The sequence below is a fragment of the Sciurus carolinensis genome, chromosome 18 (genome assembly GCF_902686445.1).
Source record: "Sciurus carolinensis chromosome 18, mSciCar1.2, whole genome shotgun sequence".
NCBI classification, from domain to species: Eukaryota; Metazoa; Chordata; class Mammalia; order Rodentia; family Sciuridae; genus Sciurus; species Sciurus carolinensis.
Genome location: NC_062230.1, coordinates 4899850 through 4922476, shown reverse-complemented (window position 1 = coordinate 4922476; position 22627 = coordinate 4899850). Strand labels below are relative to the sequence as shown.

The 22627-nt window shown below is 62.4% G+C and overlaps 1 protein-coding gene across 1 annotated transcript in view; it reads left to right on the top strand.

Moving 5' to 3' along the window:
- The first annotated feature begins 8796 nt into the window (after positions 1-8796).
- The window catches only part of Gtf2ird1 (GTF2I repeat domain containing 1), an 86147-nt gene continuing 72316 nt past the window's right edge, over positions 8797-22627 (top strand). The window contains exon 1 of the mRNA XM_047533466.1: positions 8797-9070. Coding sequence (XP_047389422.1) covers positions 8813-9070 — 258 coding nt within the window. The 5' untranslated portion in view covers positions 8797-8812. The remainder of the gene's footprint in view (positions 9071-22627) is intronic.

Genomic DNA, 22627 nt, shown 5'->3' with positions numbered 1-22627 from the left:
GTCCAGAGGGTCCCCAGGTTGTCCCAAGCCCTGGTTTCCTTGGTGGGGCTCTCCCGGGGGGGCCGTTTTTATGCTGCTCCTGCCCTGGGCCCCCTGGGCAGAAAGGGAGCCATCCCCTCCCCCAGAGCTGCACCAGGGGCAGTGGCCCTGTCCTGCCCTGGCCCCCTGCCCAGGCCCCTGGGATGCCTCCATCTAATGCAGTCAGGGTGCCTTGTCATGGGGGCCACAGGTGCCATCAGACTTGTTCATGCCCCCCCGAGCTTGAAGCAGGAATGACTTAGGTTAGATACAGGCAGGACTGTTGGGTGTTAAAACAGATGCCCCAACTGCAGAGCTGCGAGTCTTAGCCTCGTGAGGGGCCCTGGCTGGGAGCAGGGAGCGGACAGCCCCTGCCCCCCACATTCGGCACTCCCACCCCCACCCTGCCCTGGGCTCTGGGAGGCACGGTCTCACGCTACTCTCTATCATAATATTTACCAACAGCGCCACAATTGAGCCCGGCAGCTCAGCAATTATAATCATGTTATCATTATTGCTGATAATTCTGATCATAAGCATAAATTATAAACAGGCGCGGGGCACAGCGGGTAGAGCAGGAGGCAGAGACGGCTCTGGGAGGGAGAGCGGGTGAGGCTGGCCTCCCTGCCTCGCTTCGCCCCTCCCACCGCCTCCCGTTTCTGGCCAAGGCTACGTGTCCCCTCCTAAGCCTGGCCCATGGCTACTGTGACTCCAAGTGGCTTGTCCCAGCGCAGTCCCCGGCTGTCCTGACCACCTCTCCTGGAGCCCCACTCTGCCTCCCACGAACTGTTAAGGTGCAATTACCGCCCAGATCCTCCTTCCAACGTGATTGTTCAGCTTCTCCACAGCTGCAGCCATGGAGACGCCCGGCTCAGTTACATGCCTCGCTCTGCTCTTCAAAGATTCCAGCGGAGGAGAATGGGAGGAGAGCGAGGCGGCGGGGCAGAGAGGACCCAGACAGAGGTGCAAGGGACGCGGAGGCCCCAGAGAGAGAGGGAGGGAGGGAGCGACCGAGATGGAGAGAGAAACCCCACAGAGCCAGAGACCCGGGGCCAGAGACAGGTTGTGGACAGCTGGTTTAGACAGTCAGAGAGAGCCCGGGTCATAAGATTCCGACCCAGAGGAAATAGAAAGTCCCCCCCACACACACACACTTTGCTGGGAGGAGCTGCGAAAAGACAGTCACAGACAGAGGTAAATAAGAGGGCAGGGCATGCCAGACAGCAGGCAGAGAAGGCCTGCTTTTATCCACCCACCCATCCATCCATCCAGGCAGTCCTACTGTGTGCCAGATTCAGTGCCAGACTCTGGAAACATGCAGGTGTTTGTGGAGCACTTACGCGACCCTCACGTGGAGTTTAGAGTTAATGCGTGTTTTAGTCCACCTGGTGTTGCTATAACAGAATACCTGAGGCTCATGTGTGATAAAGAAAAGAGGTTTATTGAGCACACAGCTCTGCAGGTTCAGGGACCTGCGGCTGGGGGTGGCTTCTTGCTGGCAGAGTCCCAAGGCAGCGAGGAGCACCCCGGGGCGAGAGTCCCCAGGAGTGCGTGCGTGGATCTTCTGGCCTCCCGCCCTCTTCTCATAAAGCCACCAGGAGTCCCACGAGGGGACTCCACCCCGATGACCTTCTCAGAGGCCCCTTCTCAACACTCCAGCTAGACTCAGCTCCCCCCTCCTAATACATCACAGCAGGGACTGTCAACACATGAGCCCCTGGGGACACGCAGGCCACATCAAGCTGCTGCGATGGGTGAGTCAGACACGGATCAAATAAGAACTCAGGCAACGTGAAATCGCTTCTGGGCTGCGAGCTGTGGTCGGGGCGTAGGCGGCCTGGCTGGGCCCCGGGGAAGGCGGAGCACTGGACGGCCCGGGGCCAGCCTGGCGGAGGACTCGGAGACCCGGACCAGCAAGGGGAAAGGCAGACCGGGGTCAAGGCCCGGGCAGACCCTCCCGGGTATGGAAGGCCGGTGGGGAGGGAGGGGCCCTGGGGGAGCCCTCCCCTGGAGCTGGGGTGCAGTGGGGTCCTGGGCTTCCAGAAAATTCTGGAGCAAGACAGAAGCCATCTAGCACGTGCGGACCTCCTGGCCGCTGAGTCTTTGGCATGGAGGGTGACACGGGCCCAGTGTTCCCATTCCTTGGGCCAGTCCCCTGTCCCCAGGCAGCTGGCTCCCCGTGTACCTCCAGAGTTCGGGGTCCTCCTCCTCCCAGCTGCTGGCCCAGAGTCCCGGGAGGGGACTGGCTGGCCTATGTGATGCCTGGCACAGGGAGGCACGTCTGTGAGTGGCCTGGCCCTGTCTGCACCTTTGGCGCCTGGAGCCTGGTGGCACAGGGTCCACGGCCCCAGCCGACGCGGTGTGGGCAGGCTCTGTGCGGCTGGGTGTGGTTAAACCCCAGACATGACGGCTTACAGGTTCCTCCGAGGACGAGGGAACCCTTGCGTCCCAAAGTTGAACGTGCAGCCGAGAAACCAGGGGTGTGTTCTAAAACAGAGGTCCCCGGGCTTCCCGACCCCTGGGTCCCAGCCACCACCTCCCCTGAGGGTCTGGACCTGGGCTTACACAGGCACACCAGGGAGAGGAGACGGGGTCCAGGTTCCCCGACATCAGGGATGGAGGAGGCCTCACCTGAGCCCTGGTGCTGGCCCTTCCACCTGCCACAGCTGGCCCCTGCCCTGTGCCAAGCACTGGCCGGGGCGACCTCACCAGATCAACACCCTCCTTGCTGTGCTGTGCTTGGCGTCCCGTCTCCCCAGCACCTCCCACTGAGCTGGAGGGGTGGGACTCTGCTCCAGGCCGTGCAAAGGGCCGGGGGCATGGAGCACAAATCCCCCCAAAGCTTCCGGGTCCACCCCTGCGTCTGAGGAGGGTGCTTCCAGATGTTTTCCTTGCGGGCCCAGATAGGGTTCTAGATCTCCACCGGTTCCTAACTAAAGTTGCGTGTGGAGCAGCCGCTGGCATTCGCTCGAAAGCCGAGCCTGTGGGTTCCCGGGGTGCTGGGGAGACGTGGCTTTGCTGTGCCCGAGGAGAGGCTGGGAGCCAGGGTTCAGCCAACCGTCCCTGGAGGGGTTGGTGTAGATGTGAGGGCACCGTCGTGGTTACCTGCAGGTCCTGGGTCCTCCTGGCGGGGGCACGGCCTTCCCGGCAACCCAGCCCCTCCTCCCAGGGAGGGTTGGATTTGCAACACGGATGTCATCTCAGACCCCAGGGGGCTGGGACGTGTCCCCGTGGTTGAGGCACGACAGAGGCCCTGGGTTCCATCCCCAGCACTGCAAAAGGAAAAGGAAACTCAGCCCTGAGCCTGCTGGAGGCCAGGTGGACACGCCTGTCACCCTCGGCCACGGTTTGGATCTTACTGTGTGTCGGAGGCTGGGTCTGCACATGGGGTGCTGAAAGGGGGTGGGACTTAGGAGGTGGGTCTCCTGGGAGGGCGTATGTCACAGGGGGTGCCCCCCATGATGTCCTGTGCTCTAGAGCAACAGGGCCAGTTGGCCATGGACTGACCTCCAAGATAAACCTTTCTGCTTTATAAGTTAATTACCTCAGGTATTTCATTAAAGTGCCACGGGACTGGGGCTGTAGCTCAGGGGTAGAGCACTTGCCTCGCACGTGTGAAGAACGGGGTTCCGTCCTCAGCACCACATAAAAGTAAATAAATAAAATAAAGGCATTGGTCCATTTACAACTAAAAAAAAAAAAAGACAGAAAACCGACTAGCACGCTTCCTTATTGGGGATTAATTGAGATAATACACCTAAGACACTTAGCACCATGTCTGGGTTGAACATTCAATAAATGGTACTAGTTATTATTATTGGTGGTTTTTGTGATTGTTTCTGAGACAGTTGCCCAGGCTGGCCTCCAATCCCTGGGCTCCAGAGATCCTCCTGCCTCAGCCTCCCAAGGAGCTGGGATCACAGGCGCATGGCTTTCGTGTCTTTGGTGGTTGCTCAGCTGAGTCAGGAATGGGGGTGGCTGGGAATTTGAGGGCCTGTGTGTGTGTGTGTGTGTGTGTGTGTGTGTGACCTGTGTGTTTACGGGGCCCTTCAGAGGAAGGAGGGGGTGAAGAATCCCAGGGCAGCCCCACTTGGGCTCCCCCACGGCACGGCAGGAGGCTTCTCTCTTTGTATCATCTGGGCTTCCACGTGACAATCTGCTGGGAAATAAAAGGTCTGCGGCTTAAAGAGGGTCATGAGCTGAAATGGGCTGGGCTGGGGCTCAGGGTGGAACGCTTGCCTAGCATGTGTGAAGCACTGCGTTCCGTTCTCTGCACCCTATAAAAATAAATGAATAAAACAAAGGTCCAGCAACATCTGAAAAAGATTTATATATATACATAAATGATCGCCTGACTTAACAGTGTCCGAAATGCAGCCGCTGGTCATTAGCGGCTCAGGAGCGCTTTGGAGTCTGCCCGATCGAAAAGAGACTGTGTGCGTGTAACGTGGATGTGGAGTTCAAGGACTTGGTACAAGAAAAATAACGTGAAATATCTAAAAAAAACATTTTTGGTACCAGGTATTAAACCCAGGGGCGCTTAACCACTGAGTCACAGCCCCAGCCCTTTTTGGTATTTTTATTTAGAGACAGGGTCTCCCTGAGTTGTGGAGGCTGGTTTTGAACTCACGATCCTCCTGCCTCAGCCTCCCAAGCTGCTGGGTTTATGACCATGAGCCACCGCACCACCTCAAATGCCCTGTTTTGCGCAGCCTGGAGGAGCCACAGAGGCGGAGAGGCAGCAGGACGTGACCCAGCACAAGGCGCAAGAAGCCGCCCTGAGACTGGGGGATGGCACTTCTGGGGTTGGACGTGTGGGGCCCAGACACAGCGGGCTGGCTCCCCGTGTTACAGAAAGCTGGCTTCTGGTCCCCAAGGCCAATCCAATAATGAAGACAAGGTTTTTTGGGGAAAAAAGGAGTTGCTATTACTTTGCTAGAGGGGAAGCACAGGACTCCTGTCCCAGGGGTTGAGATTCTGCCCCTTGGCAGGAACAGGGGCTTTTAAAGACGTGACTCAAAGGCCACACGGCAGGTGGCAGGAGTTCTTGTTACTCTGGGAGCCGGTCACTTCCCAGCCCTTCAGGTGTCGTCCCTAGTCTGAATGACCTCCGTCCTGTGGGGGGGAAGAGATTAGGGAGGGGGAGGGGAGGAGAAAGAACTTCCCTGTACCAACTCCTCGGGGGCCAGAGCCACGCTGGAACCCAAGTGGAACCCAAGTGGACGGCCACAGCAGCACACCTGGCCCTGGTGGCCCCACAGGCTGGCAGAAGGCCAGGGGGCCCTGGGTGGTCCCGTCTTGAGCTTCTGCCTCCCATTGAGAACTTTCCTGGTCCTGGACCTTCTCCTCCCTTCGGCCTCCAGGACGGGGGCCAGCCCTGAGGGGCGAGCGTGGGTTCCGGAAGGCGTTGAGGGTTTGGGTGTTTTGGTGCCGGGGTTGAACCCAGGGTGGCACCCATGCCAGAGCCACCGCTGAGCTGCACCCCAAGGTTTCAAGTCTCGTTTTTGAGGGACGAGCCATCATGATCAGATACGATCGTAAGCTTGAAAATACAAGGGAAGCCACGGAGACGGGAGGAGAGAGGCAGGTGCCGAGCCGGGGTCCCGAGGTGGCCCCCAATCCCGCAGCTTGCCTCCTGCAAGGCCGAGGCCCAGGGTCGCCACCCTCACCACTGGCCCTTCTGGTCACATCCGAGGCGGCAAAGCCCCGGCTCTTCCCCGGTTCAGAGAAGGGCGACTTGGTCAGGGGTGACTGGCCCGTCCCTCTGCCGGTCCCCACTTCCCCTTGGGATCTTACCTCCGAGGAGTCAGGAGACGCGTCCGGAATGGTGAGAAAGGAAGTGACGTGTGCAGGAAGCAGGGACCCAAACCCGGGGCATCGAGGCTGGGTCCCCTCGGGCAGCCCTCCCTGGAGGCCAGTTCTGCAGGGGTCGGAGGGAGAAAGCTCCTGGCTTGAGGGGCAGCAGGGCGCTCAGGCGCAGGCTGGCCCCTCCCACAGGACCCGCGTCCCGCACCCCTTCTGTGCCCGGGGGGTCCTCAGGCAGTTGGGTGCCTCTCAGGTGAACCAGGGCACGCAGAGCCCCATGGCAGGTGGCAGTGAGCAGGAGGGCAGAGACAGGAGCCCCAGTTTCCCGTCGGTGGGCCGGGCCTGGGGAGGAAGGAGCCCAGGCCGGCGAGGGGACCAGGTGATTGAAACTAGGGATTTAGGGTTCTTCGGGTCTGGAGGAGAGGAGTCACTGGTGAGGACCTCTTATCCGACCTCCCTTCTGTGGAGGCAGCCCTTGGCACCCTGCTCAGGAGAAGAATGTGAACTTGATAAAAATGTGAATGTTCACAACCTTGAACTTAAAATTCCCTCCTCTTCAGGAAAAGCCATTGAAGCAAAGACTCAGTCTAGTTTGCTCACGAGAGGAAACCAACATATGAAACCAGGGAGCTGGGCTCGGTGGCGCAGGCCTGGGATTCTAGTGACTGGAGAGGCCGAGGCAGGAGGATTCCAAGTTCAAAGCCAGCTTCAACAACTTAGGGTGACCCTAAGCAACTTAGCAAGATCCTATCTCAAAATAAAATATAAAAAGGGCTGGGGATGTGGCTCAACCCTGGGGTTCAGTCCAATCCCTGGTACCCAAAAAAACAACAAATAAATAACGGGTGCCTGGGGACATAGCTCAGTTGGTCGAGTGCTTGCCTCACATGCACAAGGCCCTGGGTTCAATCCCCAGCACCATCACCAAAAATAAATAAATAAATAAACCAATGGAGAACTACCCTTTATTGAGCATCTACTATATGTACTGTGCTAAACATTTTTTCTGTATTACTATCATTTGCTACTAGAGATGGAACCCAGGGGTGCTTTACCACGAAGCTACACCCCCCATCCTTTTTATTTTTTATTTTGAGGCAAGGTCTCACTAAGTTGCTAAGCCTGGTCTCAAATTTGTAATCCTCCCGCTTCACTGAATTACTTAGCCTGGCCTCGAACTTGTAATCCTCCTGCCTCAGCCTCCTGGGTAGCTGGGATTACTGGTGTGTGCCCTGTATTATGTCATTTAATCTGTAAAGCAAATTTATGAAGCAAATTTACTTAGCTCCGCTTTACAGGAACAATGAAGAAGCTGAGATCCAAAAAGGCCAGTTGACTTGGCTGGGGGCACACAGCCCAAGAGCATTCTTGGAACCCAGTTCGCAGGTGGCTGGGTGGGGCCGGGACTTGACAGGCTGGGGTTTCTGTTGTACCAACTGCCCCAGGTCTGTACTTGAGCGGGGAGGAGCACAGCGGCTGCTCGGTCTTTCTGCAATGCTAGAGCAGTCCAGAGACTGGGGAAGGTGACATCCACTCCCTCGGCATTTATAGCTGCCGCTCTGGATTCTGCCTGCAGAGGGCAGTACCGAGCACACCACGGTGCTGCGCCCCCTTCTAGGCCTCATCTCCTCCAGGCCCTGGGGTCCAGGACTTGGAGTCTGGGAAGCACTCTGCCAAGAAGGGTCCCGCCAGCCCTTCCTGGGACCAGCTTCCTCTAGTCATGCCCACTGAAGCCATGCCAGAGACCTGATTCCTCAAGGGTCAGTATAGATGTAATGGGGACACCACAGGCCAGTGGGCAAGAGGAGGGCAGTGCCCGCCCGGGTGCCCCTGGTGTGCTGACTGCATCATAAAGCAGGGTCAACCACGGCCACCCTGCAGGCTTCCTGTGAGGTACAGAGAATCTTAAGTGCCCAGTACCTGGCAGAACCTTAATACACGGTGGCCACGGTCAGCAAGCCTTATTACCGTGGGGGTCACAATGTGGTTGACCCAGAGGCTGTGGAAAGGGGGAAGTGGAGACTCAGAGAGGGGAATTCACTTGTCCAAGGTCACAGGGGTGGTAGGAGGAAGAGCCAGGATTTAGATTCACTCAGGCCCTGCACCATTGTGGCGTGCATGCGTGAATGTGGGTCAGAGTGGGGGCCGAGGGGGACTAGGCAGCGCTACCAAGAGTTGTCCTCAGGGGCCTGGCACTTGTGGCCTTATTCCCCACCGGATGCTCGTGTGGGCCCATGGGCTCTGTGGGCTGGCTTTGCGCTGCCCCGAGGAGTTCTTGGAGTGGCGGCCTGTGGGCTGGCCAGGGGAGACCTGGGAGCCAAGGTTGACCTAGGGGCCTGAGTGCACAGCACTGCGCGGGCTCTGACAGGAACTGGCAGACGCTCAGCTTACCAAGGGCCACTCCATCTAGGCCAGGAATCCCTGGGGTTGGGGACCCACTGGGGCCTACCCCAGCAAAGGCCTAGCGCAGGACGCGGGGCACTGCCGTGGCCCTGGCTCTGCGCTTTCGCTCAGTTAGGAGCCAGGCTTGGGGCGATGGGAGGTGTGTTCAGGAGGCTCCCTGGCATGAGGTCGGGAGGGAAGTGGCGGGGGATCCGAGGGCAAGATGGGACCCGGGGTCCACTGGGATCCGCGGCGACCTTGGGCATGTCACTGCCTTCCTGCACATCGCAGGGGACAACACCCGATCGAGGGCCCAGGGCCAGGCCATGGGAACAGGACCGGGACGAGGCTGGAGTGGCCGCCGGCCGGCACGCGGGCCAGGGTACTCCCCGGGGAGCCGGGGCGCCCGCCGGGCGACCTTGACCGCCGACCCCGCCCCGGCCCGCGGCCCCCGGCGCCGGCGCGTCCTAATCCCGGGCCGGGCGGCGGGCTGGCCGCGGTGCCGGGCGGCGCGGCGCGGCGCGGGCGCGGGGCGGGCTAATCCCGTATGTAAATGGCAGCCAATGGAGGGTGGTGTTGCGCGGGGCTGGGATTAGGGCCGGGGCGAATGGCTGGCAATCTTACTGGGATTACAGAACAAAGAGCCTCCCTGCGCTCCCGCTCTCGGCTCCGCCGCGCCGCCCCGCCCTCCGCCGCAGCCCGCCGGGGGTGGGGGCCCGCGCAGCCCCCGGCCGGCCGCCCCGCGCCCTCCGCGCCGCGCCCGCCCGCGCTCCGGAGCAGTCGGGAGGCAGCGGCAGGAGGCTGCGTCCTGGCCGCGGGCCGGGGCCGGGGCGCCGCGGGCAGGAGCGCTTGGGGATCCTCCAAGGTAGGAGAAAGTTTGGCGGGGGGCGGGCGCCCCCGATCGCGCCCCCGCCCCTCCCCCGCCAGGTGCCCCGGGCCGGGGGCCGGCGGGGGGCGCGCGCACGTGACCCGGATTAGAACTCGGGCCCGGGAGGGAGGCGCGGCCGCCCCCACCTGCCGGCCGCGGCGGGAGCCCCGAGCTGTCACCCCCGGGCCTCGCGGCGGCGGGGGCGCCTGCGGGGGGCCAAGGAGGTCAGTCGGGCTGCCCGCGGCGGCGGGCGCGGGGCTGGCGCGCGGGGAGGGAGGGGGCTGGGAAGGCCGCGGCCCGCCCCCCGTCCCCGCCGCCCCGGCCCGCGCCCCCCGCTCGTGCCCAGGCCCGCCCCGCGCGCGCCGCCCGGCATGGGGGGTTCCTCGGGGGTCCCCGGGGAGGGGCCGGCCGAGCGGTGGCACCGAACCCCCGACGGGGGCGGGGGGAGACTTAGAGGACGCGTGGGGGGGCACAAAGGGCCCAGTGCAGCAAGTTGGGGGAGCCCGGTCTGTGGGTGGTCTCCGAGTTCTTGCACATGGGCGGGGAGGGGAGGGGAGGAGGGGCCGCGGGGTGCTTGATGCCCCCCCACCCGAGTCCCTGGGATTGGTGGGCCTGATAGCGGCTGGCAGCCAGGGACCAGGACCGGGCCCTGGCCTCGGCCCAGGGCGAGTGGGGGTCGTGCGGCTGAGACTTCTGCTCTCCTGCGGAGCTGGAGGGGGCCCGGGCTCGGGCAGCTGGCCCAGTGACCTGGGCGCCCAGGACTAGACTTCCCCCGTTGGCTCCCGTGCCCTCTCACAACCGAAGTGAGGGCGCTGCCGTGCAGGGGTCTTCCTGCCGGCCTGCGGGCGCCGCTCAGCTGCAGTGTGTGCAGGCGCTGTGGGATGCCCTGGGCCTGGAGGGCAGGCCCTGGCAGCTTCCAGAGGAGTGGGCATTTTGTGGGCACTTCTCTCACTGCTCAGAGCAGGGTGGAAGGGTGGCCCAGCCCCCTCTGGCCCCTTCTGTCCCCCCCCGGCCATCGCCTGCCTCTGTGTGTTTGGGTGCCCTGTGGCCAGGGCTGCTGGCGCCTTGGCAGTGGCCTGGGGCCTCGGGGCTTGGGAGGTGCCTCGCAGTAGCCCATTTAATTCAGCAGCGTCATTCCCACCGGGAAAGGGCACCGGCATCGATTATTTATCTGGAGCTGGAGGAAGTGGTGGGAGGCCATGGCTGGGGCGGGGGGCTGGGCACCGGGCAGCCACCATGGGGGCCATCAGGTGGCCATCATGAATCACCTGTTTGGGGCCCGGGAGGGTGTGAGGTTGACTTTGGCCTCTTCTGAGCAGGGGCCCGCCTGGCCCAGAGGTGACAGAGTGCTAGAACCCCTGAACTGCTTCTGGGTCTTGGGAGCTTTGAGCCCGTACCCCATTCCGTATCTGCCCTGAGGATGACCTAGAAATCAGCAGCTCCAACTCCGAGGGTCCCAGAGGACCCCACCGGAGAAAGCGAGAAGGGCTGGAACTCGTCAGCGCTCCTCGCCAGCTCGTTTGAAATACGGGAGAACTTAGGGACGAAGATGGCAGGGGTGGTTTCGCGCGGACGGTGGCTCCGTGGACGAGCTTAACCTACTTAGTAGACTGTTGTCTGCGCCCGGGAGAAGGGCCATTTATTTGCCGTTGTTGTTCATCACAAATAATTTTATCTGTTAGTGCGGGGGAGGCCGTGGGAAAGGCACGCCAGGCTGGGGTCGTGGAGGTGGCCGTCCTGCGGTCTCTGCAGAGGCCGGGGCTTGCAGGCTCTGCTAGGCAGCAGGTTTGGTACAGCCCGTTGTTGGAGGCCCCGGCTGTGTCTCTGTGATGTGGTGGGTGACAGCTCAGGGTAGTCCTGTCTTGAGCGTGACCTTGGGGCCGCACGCTGCACCTGCCAGCCGTCCTCCTCCTGGTGGCTCTCTGTGCCCACCACTCCATCTTGGGCCTGCTCCTGGGACCCTGCCGGCCATGCTTCCTCCCAGCCCGGCCTCTGCACGCTGCCGCTCTTGCCCAGTCTCCTTACCTCGGGGTTCGCCCACCCTTCGAGGGGCCTGGAGGGCTTCCTTTAACGTCCCCCTGGCTGGGGCCGGGGGAAGACTGTCCCCACATCGAGCTCACTCAGGTGCTCACACCCGTCCCAGTGGCCCGGAGCGGGCGGGGCTGGAGGACTCTGCCCAGACACCTGCTGGACAGCGGGAGGGTCTAGTGAGCGACATCCTGGTCCACTGACTGCCACTGTTCCTGGGTCCTCATCCCTGCAGCGGGGTCCCTACCACGTTCTGAGTCCGTGTCTTTCCGAGCTTCCTGCCCCCGGGTTCTGGGGCCCCCTCTCTCTCCCCACCGCCTGGGCCTGTCTTGCCCAGAACCTAAGCCTGAGGCTCTACCCCGGGACATAACCAAGTTCTTTGGGACAAGCCAGCTCCACGGGACCTGTGGAGGCCTCAGGGACCCTTGGGGGGCAAGACCTGCGGGGTTAATTCACAAACCCCAAGGAGCAGAGTGCGCCCCGCCGGGCTGTGGGCCCCATGCTGACCGGGACTCTGGTTTGACCGAGGGGCTTCTGGGAGGGAACAGGACCTGCAGGACAGGGGCCCTTCTGGGAACTGAGGGAACTTGGAGCTCAGGTGGCAAGGATGGCTTTCTGAGGGGGAGGGGAGGACATGAATGCACCTGGCCAGGAGAAAGTGGGGTGTGACCAGTGGTCGGTGGCAGGGGACATTGGAGGCTTCGTGTGTAGGCATCAAGGTCGCTCCCTGGCCACGCCCCACTGGTCTGGACCCTGCTGCTTTCGTGGCCTGGTTATCTGGGGGACAGAGGGTCCTGCAGCAGGGCTCCCCCACACCCTCCCTGGCCTGCTCTACCTGGCCCTCCTGCGGGACTTCCCTGACCTCAGCCCCTCTCTTCCCATGAGCCCTCAGGTCCCTGGCTTCCTGGATGTGGAAGAGACGCAGACCTGAGCCAGGGCTGGGGGACTCTGTCCTGCCTAACCTCTCGCCAGTGCCCAGGTCCTCGAGCTCAGGGCTGTCTGACTGGGTTTGCTATTTTGATGCTCACGGGGGTGGCCACTCGGTCATTTCAGACCTGGCTGAGGACAAGCCAGGGGCTCTGCGCCAGCTCCGTGTGTTGCCCAAAGCTTGGTCCTTGTCCCTGATGCCGGTCCAATAACCAGGACACGGTTTTGAGAAAAAGGAAAAAGGTTTATTGCTTTGGTAGCAAAGGAGAAGCACAGGGACTCCTGTCCCAGAGACTGAGCTCCCGCCCCTCAGCAGGAACAGGGACTTTAAAGAGGTGACTCAAAGGTGACATCCCAGGTATTCTCTGGAGTGAAATTCACTTGTTAATTTGGGAGAGTCGGTTCTGAATCTTCTGGAGCCATCCCCAAAGTCCCGTGCTAGGTGTGAGCTCAGGACAGATCACTCTGCCGGGATGGGGAGGAGGGTGATCCTGTTTCCCCGAGGTGAGGGAGGAGCAGGGGGAGAGGAGGGAGGAGCAGGGGGAGAGGAGGAGGAAGAAACAGGTCCAGTTTAAACAAGTCACAGTGGCAGAGCATCAAGGGCCGTGCCCGAAGCATCGAGTGGACACTGATGCATGAGGAGACGAGCGGGCTGAGGCTGTGCCGTCCCTGCGCCCGGCTTGGCGATGCGCGGCATGTCCCCAGCAGGGTCTTCTTCCAGCGCCCTTCCTCCTGGCCCTGACCGGGGCCGCTGACCTGCAGCTATTTCTGCGCCCACCTGTCGCCCTCCTTCAGGACCACCTGCCTCGGGTTGCCTGACTTAGCAGACAAAAATAAGGACGTGTGTTAAATTTGGATTTCAGACAGGCATCAGATAATGCCAGATCGGGGCCCGTCGTGACCAAGAACTTGTCCTCATAGTTCTCACTGAGCGGGGGGTCTTCTGCCCCTGAGGTGTAGCTGGGCCTGGACTTGGGGTTGGGCCTCCCCAACCCCCCGAGGTTCTGGGGACAGTTAGCCACAATTTGTCTGATTCATGGTCCACCTAACTTCCTTGGAGTTTTCTCCAGTCTGTGACCCAAGGGACCAGATTAGACCTGGGTGACGTGAAGGGTGTAGTTGGGGTGGTCTCTGGTGCTCTTGGGGATCCCCAGCCCGGGAATCCCTTGTTTCCGGGGTTTCTGTGCCTGTGTGGTCCTAACAGCATATTAAGAAATGCTGGGCTGGGCGCAGTGGCACTCAGCAGTAATCCCAGTGATTTGGGAGTCTGAGGCAGGAGGACGGCAGGTTCAAGGCCAGACTCAGTAACTTAGAGCTTGTCTCAAAAAATTAGAAGCGCTGGGGGATATAGCTCAGTGGTAGTGCCCTTCTGGATTCAACTCCTAACACCAAAAAAAAAAAAAAAAAAAGAGAGAGAGAGAGAGAGAGAGAGAGAGAGAGAGAGATGCTGGGAAGAGGGAAGTTTCCAGAAATACCAAATTATGACTTTCCATCAAGATTTGCAAAAGCTGAGGTCCAAGTACTAGGAGGTGATTTTTCTGACACCTGCCATTCGAAGACAGGGTGATCCTGCCCTGGGGTGATCTGAGCTTGGGGCCGGCCCCTTGGGTGGGTTTGGGGTGTCTTAGCCCGTTTCCTGCTGCCGTAGCAGAGTGCTCCAGAGAATGTCATTGTTAAGGACAAAGGGTCTTTCACTCCAGGCACAGGGGTCCAGGGTCGGGGGCTGCATTTAGTGGGGACTTTACGGAATCCAGAGGTGGCCCTGCACCTCACATGGCCGGGCAGCAGGCGTGCTCCCTCAGGTGAGCTCCTCCTCTTACAAAGCCACTAACGCGTCACAGGGCCTGCCCTCGTGACCTCTGCTGCTCACCTCTGGAAGGTTCCGCAGGTCCCGCCTGCAAGGACTCTCGGCCGGCTGCCTTTCCACCTGAGTTTCGGTGGAACTTTCAAACCGCTGCACGGTGATCTCCCGGAATTGGCCCGCATCCCTCCAGGTTCATGTCACCTGTCACCTGTCAGCCCCCAACCCCCAGTCTGGACTGTTTGCTTGAATAAAAATTGGAGATGGTGCCTCCCGACTGCCCAGGCTCCAGGTGGCCGTTTCTGGTGTCTATCCGAGGAGTGCCCAGCCTGGGTGCGTGGGTCACCTCGTAGCAGGGCTGGAATGCGGCCAGGGCCGGGAACCAGAGGGACAGGCTGTGGCGGGGGGCTGGGGGGCTGAGCAGCTGTGGGGAGCCAGGAGCTGGGGCGCCCCGTTGCAGGCCCCCTCTGGACACTTCTAGAGGCCAGGATGAGGCGAGGCCTCTTTGCTGGCCGGGGTCAGACTATTGGTTGTCAGAACCACAGTGAAAGGGAGTTGTCTGTCCACCCCGGCTTGGCATTCCTACAGCCAGTGAGCACCGGGCAGGGCGCCGTGTCCCTTGGGGAGATCTGGGGAGGTCTGAGGGACAGCCTGCAGGACAGCCCGCCCTGGGCGCCCAGCGAAGGACCGCCTGGCCCACGGCTCCTGCCCCCTCAGCCCCTGTCAGGATGCAGAACGGTCCCGCCTCTGCAGCCAGGACCCTCCCCTGGCCCAGCCCTGCAGCTGCCCATCTGCAGAGCGTCCATAGACGGCACCCGGCAGTGGCCTCGGAGACACCCTGCGCTCAGCGGGGCTGGCCTGGTGGTCCTGGTTCTCCTGTTTCCTGGTGTGTCCGCCCCGCTGCCCTCCCGGTGGGGATCCAGCGGACAGGCCGGCTGAGCCCTGCGCCCCTGGGACCACCCAGGAAAGGGTGCCTTTTCCTCGTTTCTGCCAAGGAGCCGTCTGGGTGGCGGGGCCCTCGACCCGCACCCGCCCTCAGCCCCCTTGGGGAGCTGACCCTGAGCCAGGAGGGCTGCACACCTCTGTCCTCAGAGCTGGAATTTCATCCCGCGTTTCTGGTGACTCATACAGTGAGCCCGGCGATGAAATTTCAGCTTCCTGCTGCCGACTCGGGGCCTGTGGCCCCACGGATCCTTCGAAGTCCAGGTGGGCTCTGGAACAATTGCCGTGGGGCCGGGACAGCTGGAGGGTGGAGGCGGCGCCAGGCAGGGAGCTGTCCGGCCCTGTGATGTCTTACCCACCACTGTGGATCCCTGCCCCGGGCAGGGGGTCCTGGGCACATGTCTGGTCCCTGCACCTGCAGCTGTTTAGCTTGGGGCAGGATTCTGTGCTGCTTCCGGGGGTAGGGAGGAGGCTGGGAGGCTGGGAGGCTGGGAGACCCTGGCTGGAGGAACATGATCACCTTGGGTGGGCCAGGGTCTTCACTCCTGGCTTCCATTCGTGGGCTTTTTTGTTTTGTTTTGTTTTGTTTTTTGGTACCAGGGATTGAACCCAGGGTTGCTTAACCACTGAGCTGCATCCCCAGCCCTTTTTTATATTTTATTTAGAAACAGGGTCTCGCTGAGTTGCTAGGGCCTCAGAGGCTGACTTTGAACTGGTGATCCTCTAGTTTCAGCCTCCTGAGCTGCTGGGATTACAGGCATGGCCCCTGGTTTGTGCGTCTTTAAACAGGGCAAGAGAGTACTTGGTTTATGAGCCTCGGCAGGGAGGATACAAGCCCGTGGGTTTCCAGAGAGCCACGTGGGACTCTAGCTTCCCGTGTCCCTTTGTGCCAGTGTTCATGGGAGTCACCTGATAGGACTTTAGATCAAATTTTGGTCAAAGAAACAGTTGGATCCGCTGCTGCCCGTGGTGGGCTCTGCAGGAGCAGTGGCTGTCCCCACGTGACCGGCCCCGTGACCGCGGTTGCACCCAGCTCCCAGGAGCCCCTTGCCGGGCCACCACGGCTGCACTTGGCTGCTGCCTGTAACGTGGCGCCGGCCTACCCCGTGGCTCCTGTGTCTCCATCTAGAAAGCAGAGGTGGCCGGGGTCTGCGGACCCGGCAGGGCTGCTGGGCGATGTCAGGCCTGGTGGCCAGGGGTTCAGGGTGGGTTGCTTGTGGTCCACTGAGCCGAATCCCCAGCCCCGTCTTGAGTCTGGGGATTGAACTTGGGGTCTGATGAGTCGGGACGGCCCCAGCCGCGCTGCCCCCACCCCACCGTCCCCCCCACGCTCCTGTGTCTCCTCAGAGCCCGGCCTCCCGGGTCCCACCCTGGGACCAGCACGGCGGGAGGCCCGGGGAGCCTCTGGCCCGCCAGCCAGGTGCCGTGGGCCCGGGGGTGCTCTTGGGTGGGCCTGGGGCAGGTGGGACCCCCGCCTGCCCACCCACCCGGCTCCAGGGTGGTCCTGGCAGCTCCCAGAGGGTCCCGCGGCGGCCCGTCTGTGTCTCGTGTTTATCCAGGAGCTGGTTTTTCAGGTGTGGTGGCTCCTGGCGGTGAGGCCCAGGCTGGGAGAGAGGAGGGCCTCCGGGAAGGAGGCGCCCTGTTCCCCACCAGCACCCTGCTTTCCAGCGGGGGCGCGGCCCTGGGCAGGTGGGCAAACCACATCCTCCCTCTTTGATCCTGGTCCACGGCCCGCCCGCCCCGGGCAGACTGTGTGTGAGACGCTCTGCTCTTGGCACCTGCGAGGGAGAGATGGCCCTGGTTGCCCTGGTCAGAGGCCAGTGCTCTACCTGGCAGCGACGCAGGGCTCCCCCACTTCACAGTGGGGTGCAGTAGAACCATCAGCGCCTTTGAAGCCAGGCCTATGGGAGTTCAAGTCCCAGCTTGACCACTGACCTGCTGTGTGGCCTCAGGCAAGTGACTTCACCTCTCTGAGCCTCGCAGGAGCAATCTCAGAGTTTTTCTGGATGGCAGGTGACTTGGGAGGATCACTGTGTTCAACGGGGGGAAGCTGGCCACCATCCCAGCTAAGAGCATTTTCTAAACTTGTCACATGATGACCCCAGAGGCCAGCCCTTCAGGAGCCTTCTACTCCGGCCCAGAAAGAAGCTGGCCACCCCTGTTCCCTGCTCCACACCTGCCCTCCGCTCCCAGGCCTGGGCTATGCTGGGCCTCCGTTTCTGCCTCTGCGGGGGGTGGAGCCGGTCAGTTCCCGCCTGTCCCCCCTCGCCTGTCGCTGGACTTGGGTGCTGTGCCTGTCCAGGGCTGGCACCGCCCAGGGTGAGCCGAGGCCGGGTTTTACTTTTGTTTTGCTCTGGTTCTTGGGGCAGGGATGTCCCCGTGGGCCGCACCGCCCCTGGCCGGGTGTTGGGGAGCCCACCCGCATCTCCGTGTCGGTGGGGACATGGCTGAGAGGTGGCTGCTGACTGTGGGGTCCTGGGATGGGTGGCTTAGGGAGCGGGGGCAGGCGGGGGGCACTGTGGGGGGCGACGGTGGGGACGGAGCCAGTGGCCAGTGAGCAGGTGACGGGAGAAGTGACGGGAGGTTCTGTGCCAGCTGGGCGGTGGCGGGCGGCTCGGGCTCCGGCTCTGGAGAGCCTGGGCGGGCGGGTGGCCAGCCGCCCACCCTCTGCGCAGCCAGCCTGGGCCCCGCTGCAGCCTCCGCTGGGCTCCCGCGGGCACGTGGAGCCGGGCCGCCTCCTGGCCCCGTGGCCCTGCTCAGCATGGGTGCGAGGTCCCTGTGCCGGAGCTGGGCCAGCTCCGCCTTGCAGACCTCAGCCTGGCTGTCCCTTGCCGCTGGACAGTGTCCCCAGCCCATCCCTGCCCCAGCCGCGCCCCAAGCTGCCCTGCCACGGGTGTCCGTTACCCCTGTGCCTCTTGGTCACCTTTCCAGGCAGGGCTGTGGCCTTCCGCTGGTCAGGCTCGCCATGCCGTCCCTCCTCATCCCTGCCTGGCTCTGAAGGGGCGTCCAGGGCCAGCCGCAAGCTGGGAGCCTTGGGGGGTCTCCAGGGAGGTTTGCCTGCCCTCCACGCCTGCTCTTGCGGTCTCGCCCCTGCCTCCCTGGGCTGCCTCTGCCAGCCCGGCTGGGCACTCAGGTGGGGTGGCAGCACGGGGACCCCCTGAGCCAGGCCCGGCCCACCTCGGGGTCCCACTGAGGAGCACCTGGTGAGTGTGGGAAGGGCCTGAGGTGCACAGGCGTGTGCCCACCCAGGGGCCACCGGGCCACCAGGCCACGGTGCCTGGAAACTTGACCTTCAGCTGGATCCCTGCCAGCGGCCCAGCCAAGTCCTCCCTGGTTTTCAGAGCCCCCCAGCCTGGCAGGTGGCCCAGGACGATTCGCCGTCGGGAGGGTGCGTTGGCCACAGGTAATGGCAGCCTGCTCTAAGCAGTTATTTATGCCTCGCAGGAAACGCCCAGGGTGGGCAGGCCGGGCCGGGCCGGGGCTCGGCAGTGTCTTCAGGAACTTGAGGCCCTTCCCCATCTCACTGTGTGTGTGCAGTGCTGGGATTTGAGCCCGGGGTGCCTTGCCACTGAGTTACAGCCTCCCTACCCCTTTTTTTAGACTCTTGGTTTGAGACAGGGTCAGTGGGCATGGTGGTGCTTGCCTATAATCCCAGTGACTCAGGAGGCTGAAGCAAGAGGATCACAAGTTCAAGGCCAGCCTCAACAATTTGGTCAGGCCCTAACAATTTAGGGAGACTCTGTCTCAAAATAAAAAGGACTGGGGATGCGGCTCAGTGGTTGATCATCCCCGGGTTCAATCCCCGTTACCAAAAATCAATTTTTTTTTTTTTTTTTGAGACAGGGTCTTGTTAAGTGGCCCAGGCTGGCCTGAAACCTGTGATCCTCTGCCTCAGTCTCCTGAGTCTTGGAATCACAGGTGTGCGCCACCACACCCGACTAAATGCGTTTTCAGATTAGGATAGTCTGTTTTCAAGTTTCTTACTCACCTTCTTTCCTTTTTGGTACAGGGGATTGAACCCAGGGATGCTTACCCATTGAGCCACATCCCCATCCCTTATTTTTTATTGAGACAGGGTCTCCCTAAGTTTCTGAGGCTGGCCTCAATTTTACAATCCTCCTGCCTCAGCCTCCTGGATAGCGGGAACTCTCGGGCATGTCCTTGTGCCCAGCTTGCTGTGTGCTTTGGAGCCAGGATCTGGTCGAGTTGGAAGGAACTCCGGTTGGTCTCTTCTCCTTTTCTGAACCCCAGGGCCGAACTCGGGACTGAGCTTGCAGAGTTCTAAGAATCTCAGCCCGACCGCCTGCCTGGCTCTTGGTGCTCCTTGCCCTGCAGGCACCCCTGGTCTGGGAGGCTGTGGAGCAGACCTCGGTGACTGGACGGGGGTGCAGCCAGGTCACTGAGGGAGGGGAGAGCGAGGGTGGCGGACCCCCGCAGAGTGTGGCCAGTGTGTGTCCCCAGGGAGCCCTGGGCCCCTCCATCCTGGTCCTGTGTCCTGTGGAGCCCAGCAGGCAAGTCCCGGGTCAGCTGAGGCTGGCCACTGGAAGAGCTTCCCAGAGGGGGGCCCCGGAGGTGCGGGCAGGGTGGTGGGTGTCTCCGGTGCTGTCCCCTCTCAGGAGGTGTGGTCCTGTGTCTCCACCTGCCCCCATGGGTCACGGCCACCAAGGGGCTGCCGAGGGCACCGGCCGTGTCTGGGACGCTGGGCGTGGGGTGCACGTGGGTGTGGCTCATGCAGGGCTCCCTGCTGGGTGGGTGCAGAGACCCCTCGCTCCCTTCCTGCTCGGGGCTGGTGACGCAGGAGTGCACTGAGCTACCTAGAGTCTGGGCTCTCGGTGGCGGCTGGCCCCGTGCCAGGACCCCCCTCCCCCGCCCTCGGTCACCCACCCCAGATCCTGGGAAGCCCGTGACCTTGGCTCCGCGGCCCTGTGAGACTGAGTGTCAGCTCCGTACCCGTGGGGTCCCTTCTGGTGCTCAGGGCCCTCGCCTCCAGCCCAGGGGAGAGCCACCCGGGCGTCGCATAGGGTGTGCGGCCAGGCCCGTTTGGACAGTGGGGCTGGACAGAGGGGCTGATGGTGCCCTGCCAGGGCTCTATTTAGGGGACGCTGTGCCGGGTGGGCACATGCCTGCTCCGGATCCCAGCAGACTTGGTATGAAGCTGCCCCGACTCTTCCTGCTGTGTGACCTTGGGCGGACCACTCAGCCTCTCTGAGCTTCCACACCTCCACTTATGCCTGCGTCCAAGCACAGCACCTGCTGATGCTGACCGTAATGGCTGGATGTGACTCTGGCATCCAGGGGCTGGGCCTCTACCCCAGCTAGGTGGGGTGGACAGACAGATGGACAGTTAGCCCCCCTGTGCCAGGGCCTGGCTCCCACCTCCCCACGTCTGCTCCGTGAGGAAGGAGGGCAGAGCCTTGTGAATGTCTTCCTCAGAGGAGGAGTCAGGTCCAGAGAGGGGAAGCAAGTTGCCTGGCCTCACACAGCCCTGGAAGAGGGAGGGCAGCTTCACACCAGGTCCCGGGGGCCTGGCCCCAGGCGCCCTCCTGAACCCACAGACCACTGGGAGGGGCTGCCTGCCGTCAGCATCAGGGCCAGCTCCCAACTTCCCAGTGTCCTTGTGAGTTGGTCACCTGCTGCTGGGCCTCGGCCATCTGGCTGTGGGCTACCTTTCAGGACCTGCCCCCATCCCTTCCAGGTGTCTGGGCAAGAGAGAGGTGTCAGGGGAGGGACACACCCAAGCCTGTGTGGGCAGGCATGTCCAGCCATAAAACCAGGCCTGTCATCTCAGGGTCTGGCCACAAACGTGAGTTACCCTCCCACGCACGCCGCCTGACCTGAGGCACTCAGTGGGTCTGCAACAGATGCTTGGTGTTTGTGAAAGGAACGCACGGGCTTGGGCCCTGTTGGGCATTGGCTGCCATGTTTGTGTGCAGGCGAGATGGGCAGGTACCCAGTGGATGGACATCTGCCCAAACCTGTCTCCACTCCAGTGCGTGGGAGGAGAGCCTGCTTTGGAGTGGTCAGCACAGATGCAGGTTGCTGACTCCCTCGGCTTTGGTGTTCCCGTCTGTCAAGTGTGTGTGTGAATGTGTGGGCTGGCGAGAGTCCTGCCCAGGCCCCAGAGAAGGGGTGGATGATAGGAAACTGTTTTAATTTATTTTCTGTTGCTGTAACAAAATGCCTGAGACGGGGTGGTGTATAAACAAAATAGGTTCACTTAATTCACAGTTTTGGAGGTTCAAGGGCATAGGGCTGGTGTTCTGGTGAGGGCCCCTCGGCTGTGTCACAGTGTGGCGCTGGCATCATGGCAGGAGCGTGTGTGAGAGGGAGAGATCCCATGGGAGCAGGGAGGGCCAGCCTGGCTTCCTTCATGACAACCTGCCCTCCTAAGAGCTCACTCCCTGCAGGAGACCAGCGTAAATCCCGCCCAGGGCACGCCCCCAGGGGCCCCAGGACAAGCGCCATGCTGGAGACCAGGCCTCCTTCCAGCACTGGAGACTCTGGGTCACGCCCTACTCGGACTGTAGCAGTGACTTACGCCTCTGTCAGCGCCCGGCCCAGCCCAGCCGGGCCTGGGGAACCTGCCGGAAGCTTGCGGAGCCTCTGATGCCTTCTCGCCACGCCCTGCTCCCCGCCCTGTCCCAAGCAGCTCTGCTCCTGGTCTCCCTCCACCTGCCTTTGTAGCTGGTCCTCCCTGCCGTCCCGCGCTCTGGTCCCGTGAGCAGCTGGTGACGCTGTGGGTGACCAGGCGTAGCTCAGCTTCTTCCCCAGGTGCTGCAGGGTGGCGACCCGGCCCGGTTCCCCCAGCTCTGGGCCCGGGTTGCAGCAGAGGCAGCCAAAGGGGTGCGCACTTGGTTAGGGTCCCGGCCTGCGCTGGGGAGCGAGGCCGGGGTGGGTGACTCGGGGGCTGAAGGAGCCCCTGGGATGGAAATGAGGGCGGGGTCTGCAGGGCATTGGGTGGAAGCTGCACGGGGTTGTTTACTTATTTTCTGGCACCAGGGGTTGAACCCAGGGGCACTTGACCACCGAGTCTGGTCCTGAGCCTGGTTTATGTTTTTTTAGAGACAGGGTCTCCCTGAGTTGCTTAGGGCCTCGTTGTGTTTCTGAGGCTGGCTTTGAACTCATGATCCTCCTGCCTCAGCCTCTAGCACTGCTGGGATTCCAGGTGGGCACCACGGCGCCGGACTGAGGCCGGACCTCCTGATGGCAGAAGAGGAGGGGCTGGAGGCCCAGGGTGACCGTGGGAGTCTGAGCGCAATGGGTGTTGGTGTCCTGTCCCCTGGGCACGGCTGAGAAGCCTTGGGGCCCCTTCAAGCCCAGGTTCTCAGTGAACACCTGGGGAAACTGAGGCCCGGCGGGGGCGGCGTCTGGCTGTGCTGGAGGGTGGCATCTGCAGCTGGAAGCCAGGCCTGGTCCTCAGCCCAGCCCAGGCCTGGCCTTTGCTGGCACCACTGCCCCCACCGCGTCTGCTGGAGGCTGGGAGGCTGCGGTGGGTGGAGAGCAGGGCGGCTTGGGCGGGAGCCAGCTGGGGCGGGCGGGCAGGAGCTGGCGCCCCGGATTAGATCACCCAGCGCCGCGTCCACTGCCCAGCGTTTCCCGGCAGGAAGGGCTGATGCGCCTCAGCCTGGTTCTTCGGAGAAGGAGTGTCGCCATCTGGCCCGAGCGTGGGGTCTCGGGTGAGGCCTCGGGGCCCCGCCTGGCCCCCAGCCGGCTCTGCCCCCGTGCTGCCCTCCCCGGCCCCTCCCCGCTGCCCTCCTGGTCCTGGCCTGTCCCGTGCCTGTCCCCTGCCTGCGCTGTGGCACCTGAGTGCAGCCAGGGCCTGGGCTCGGTGGCAGAGCTAACCCAGCACCATCGAG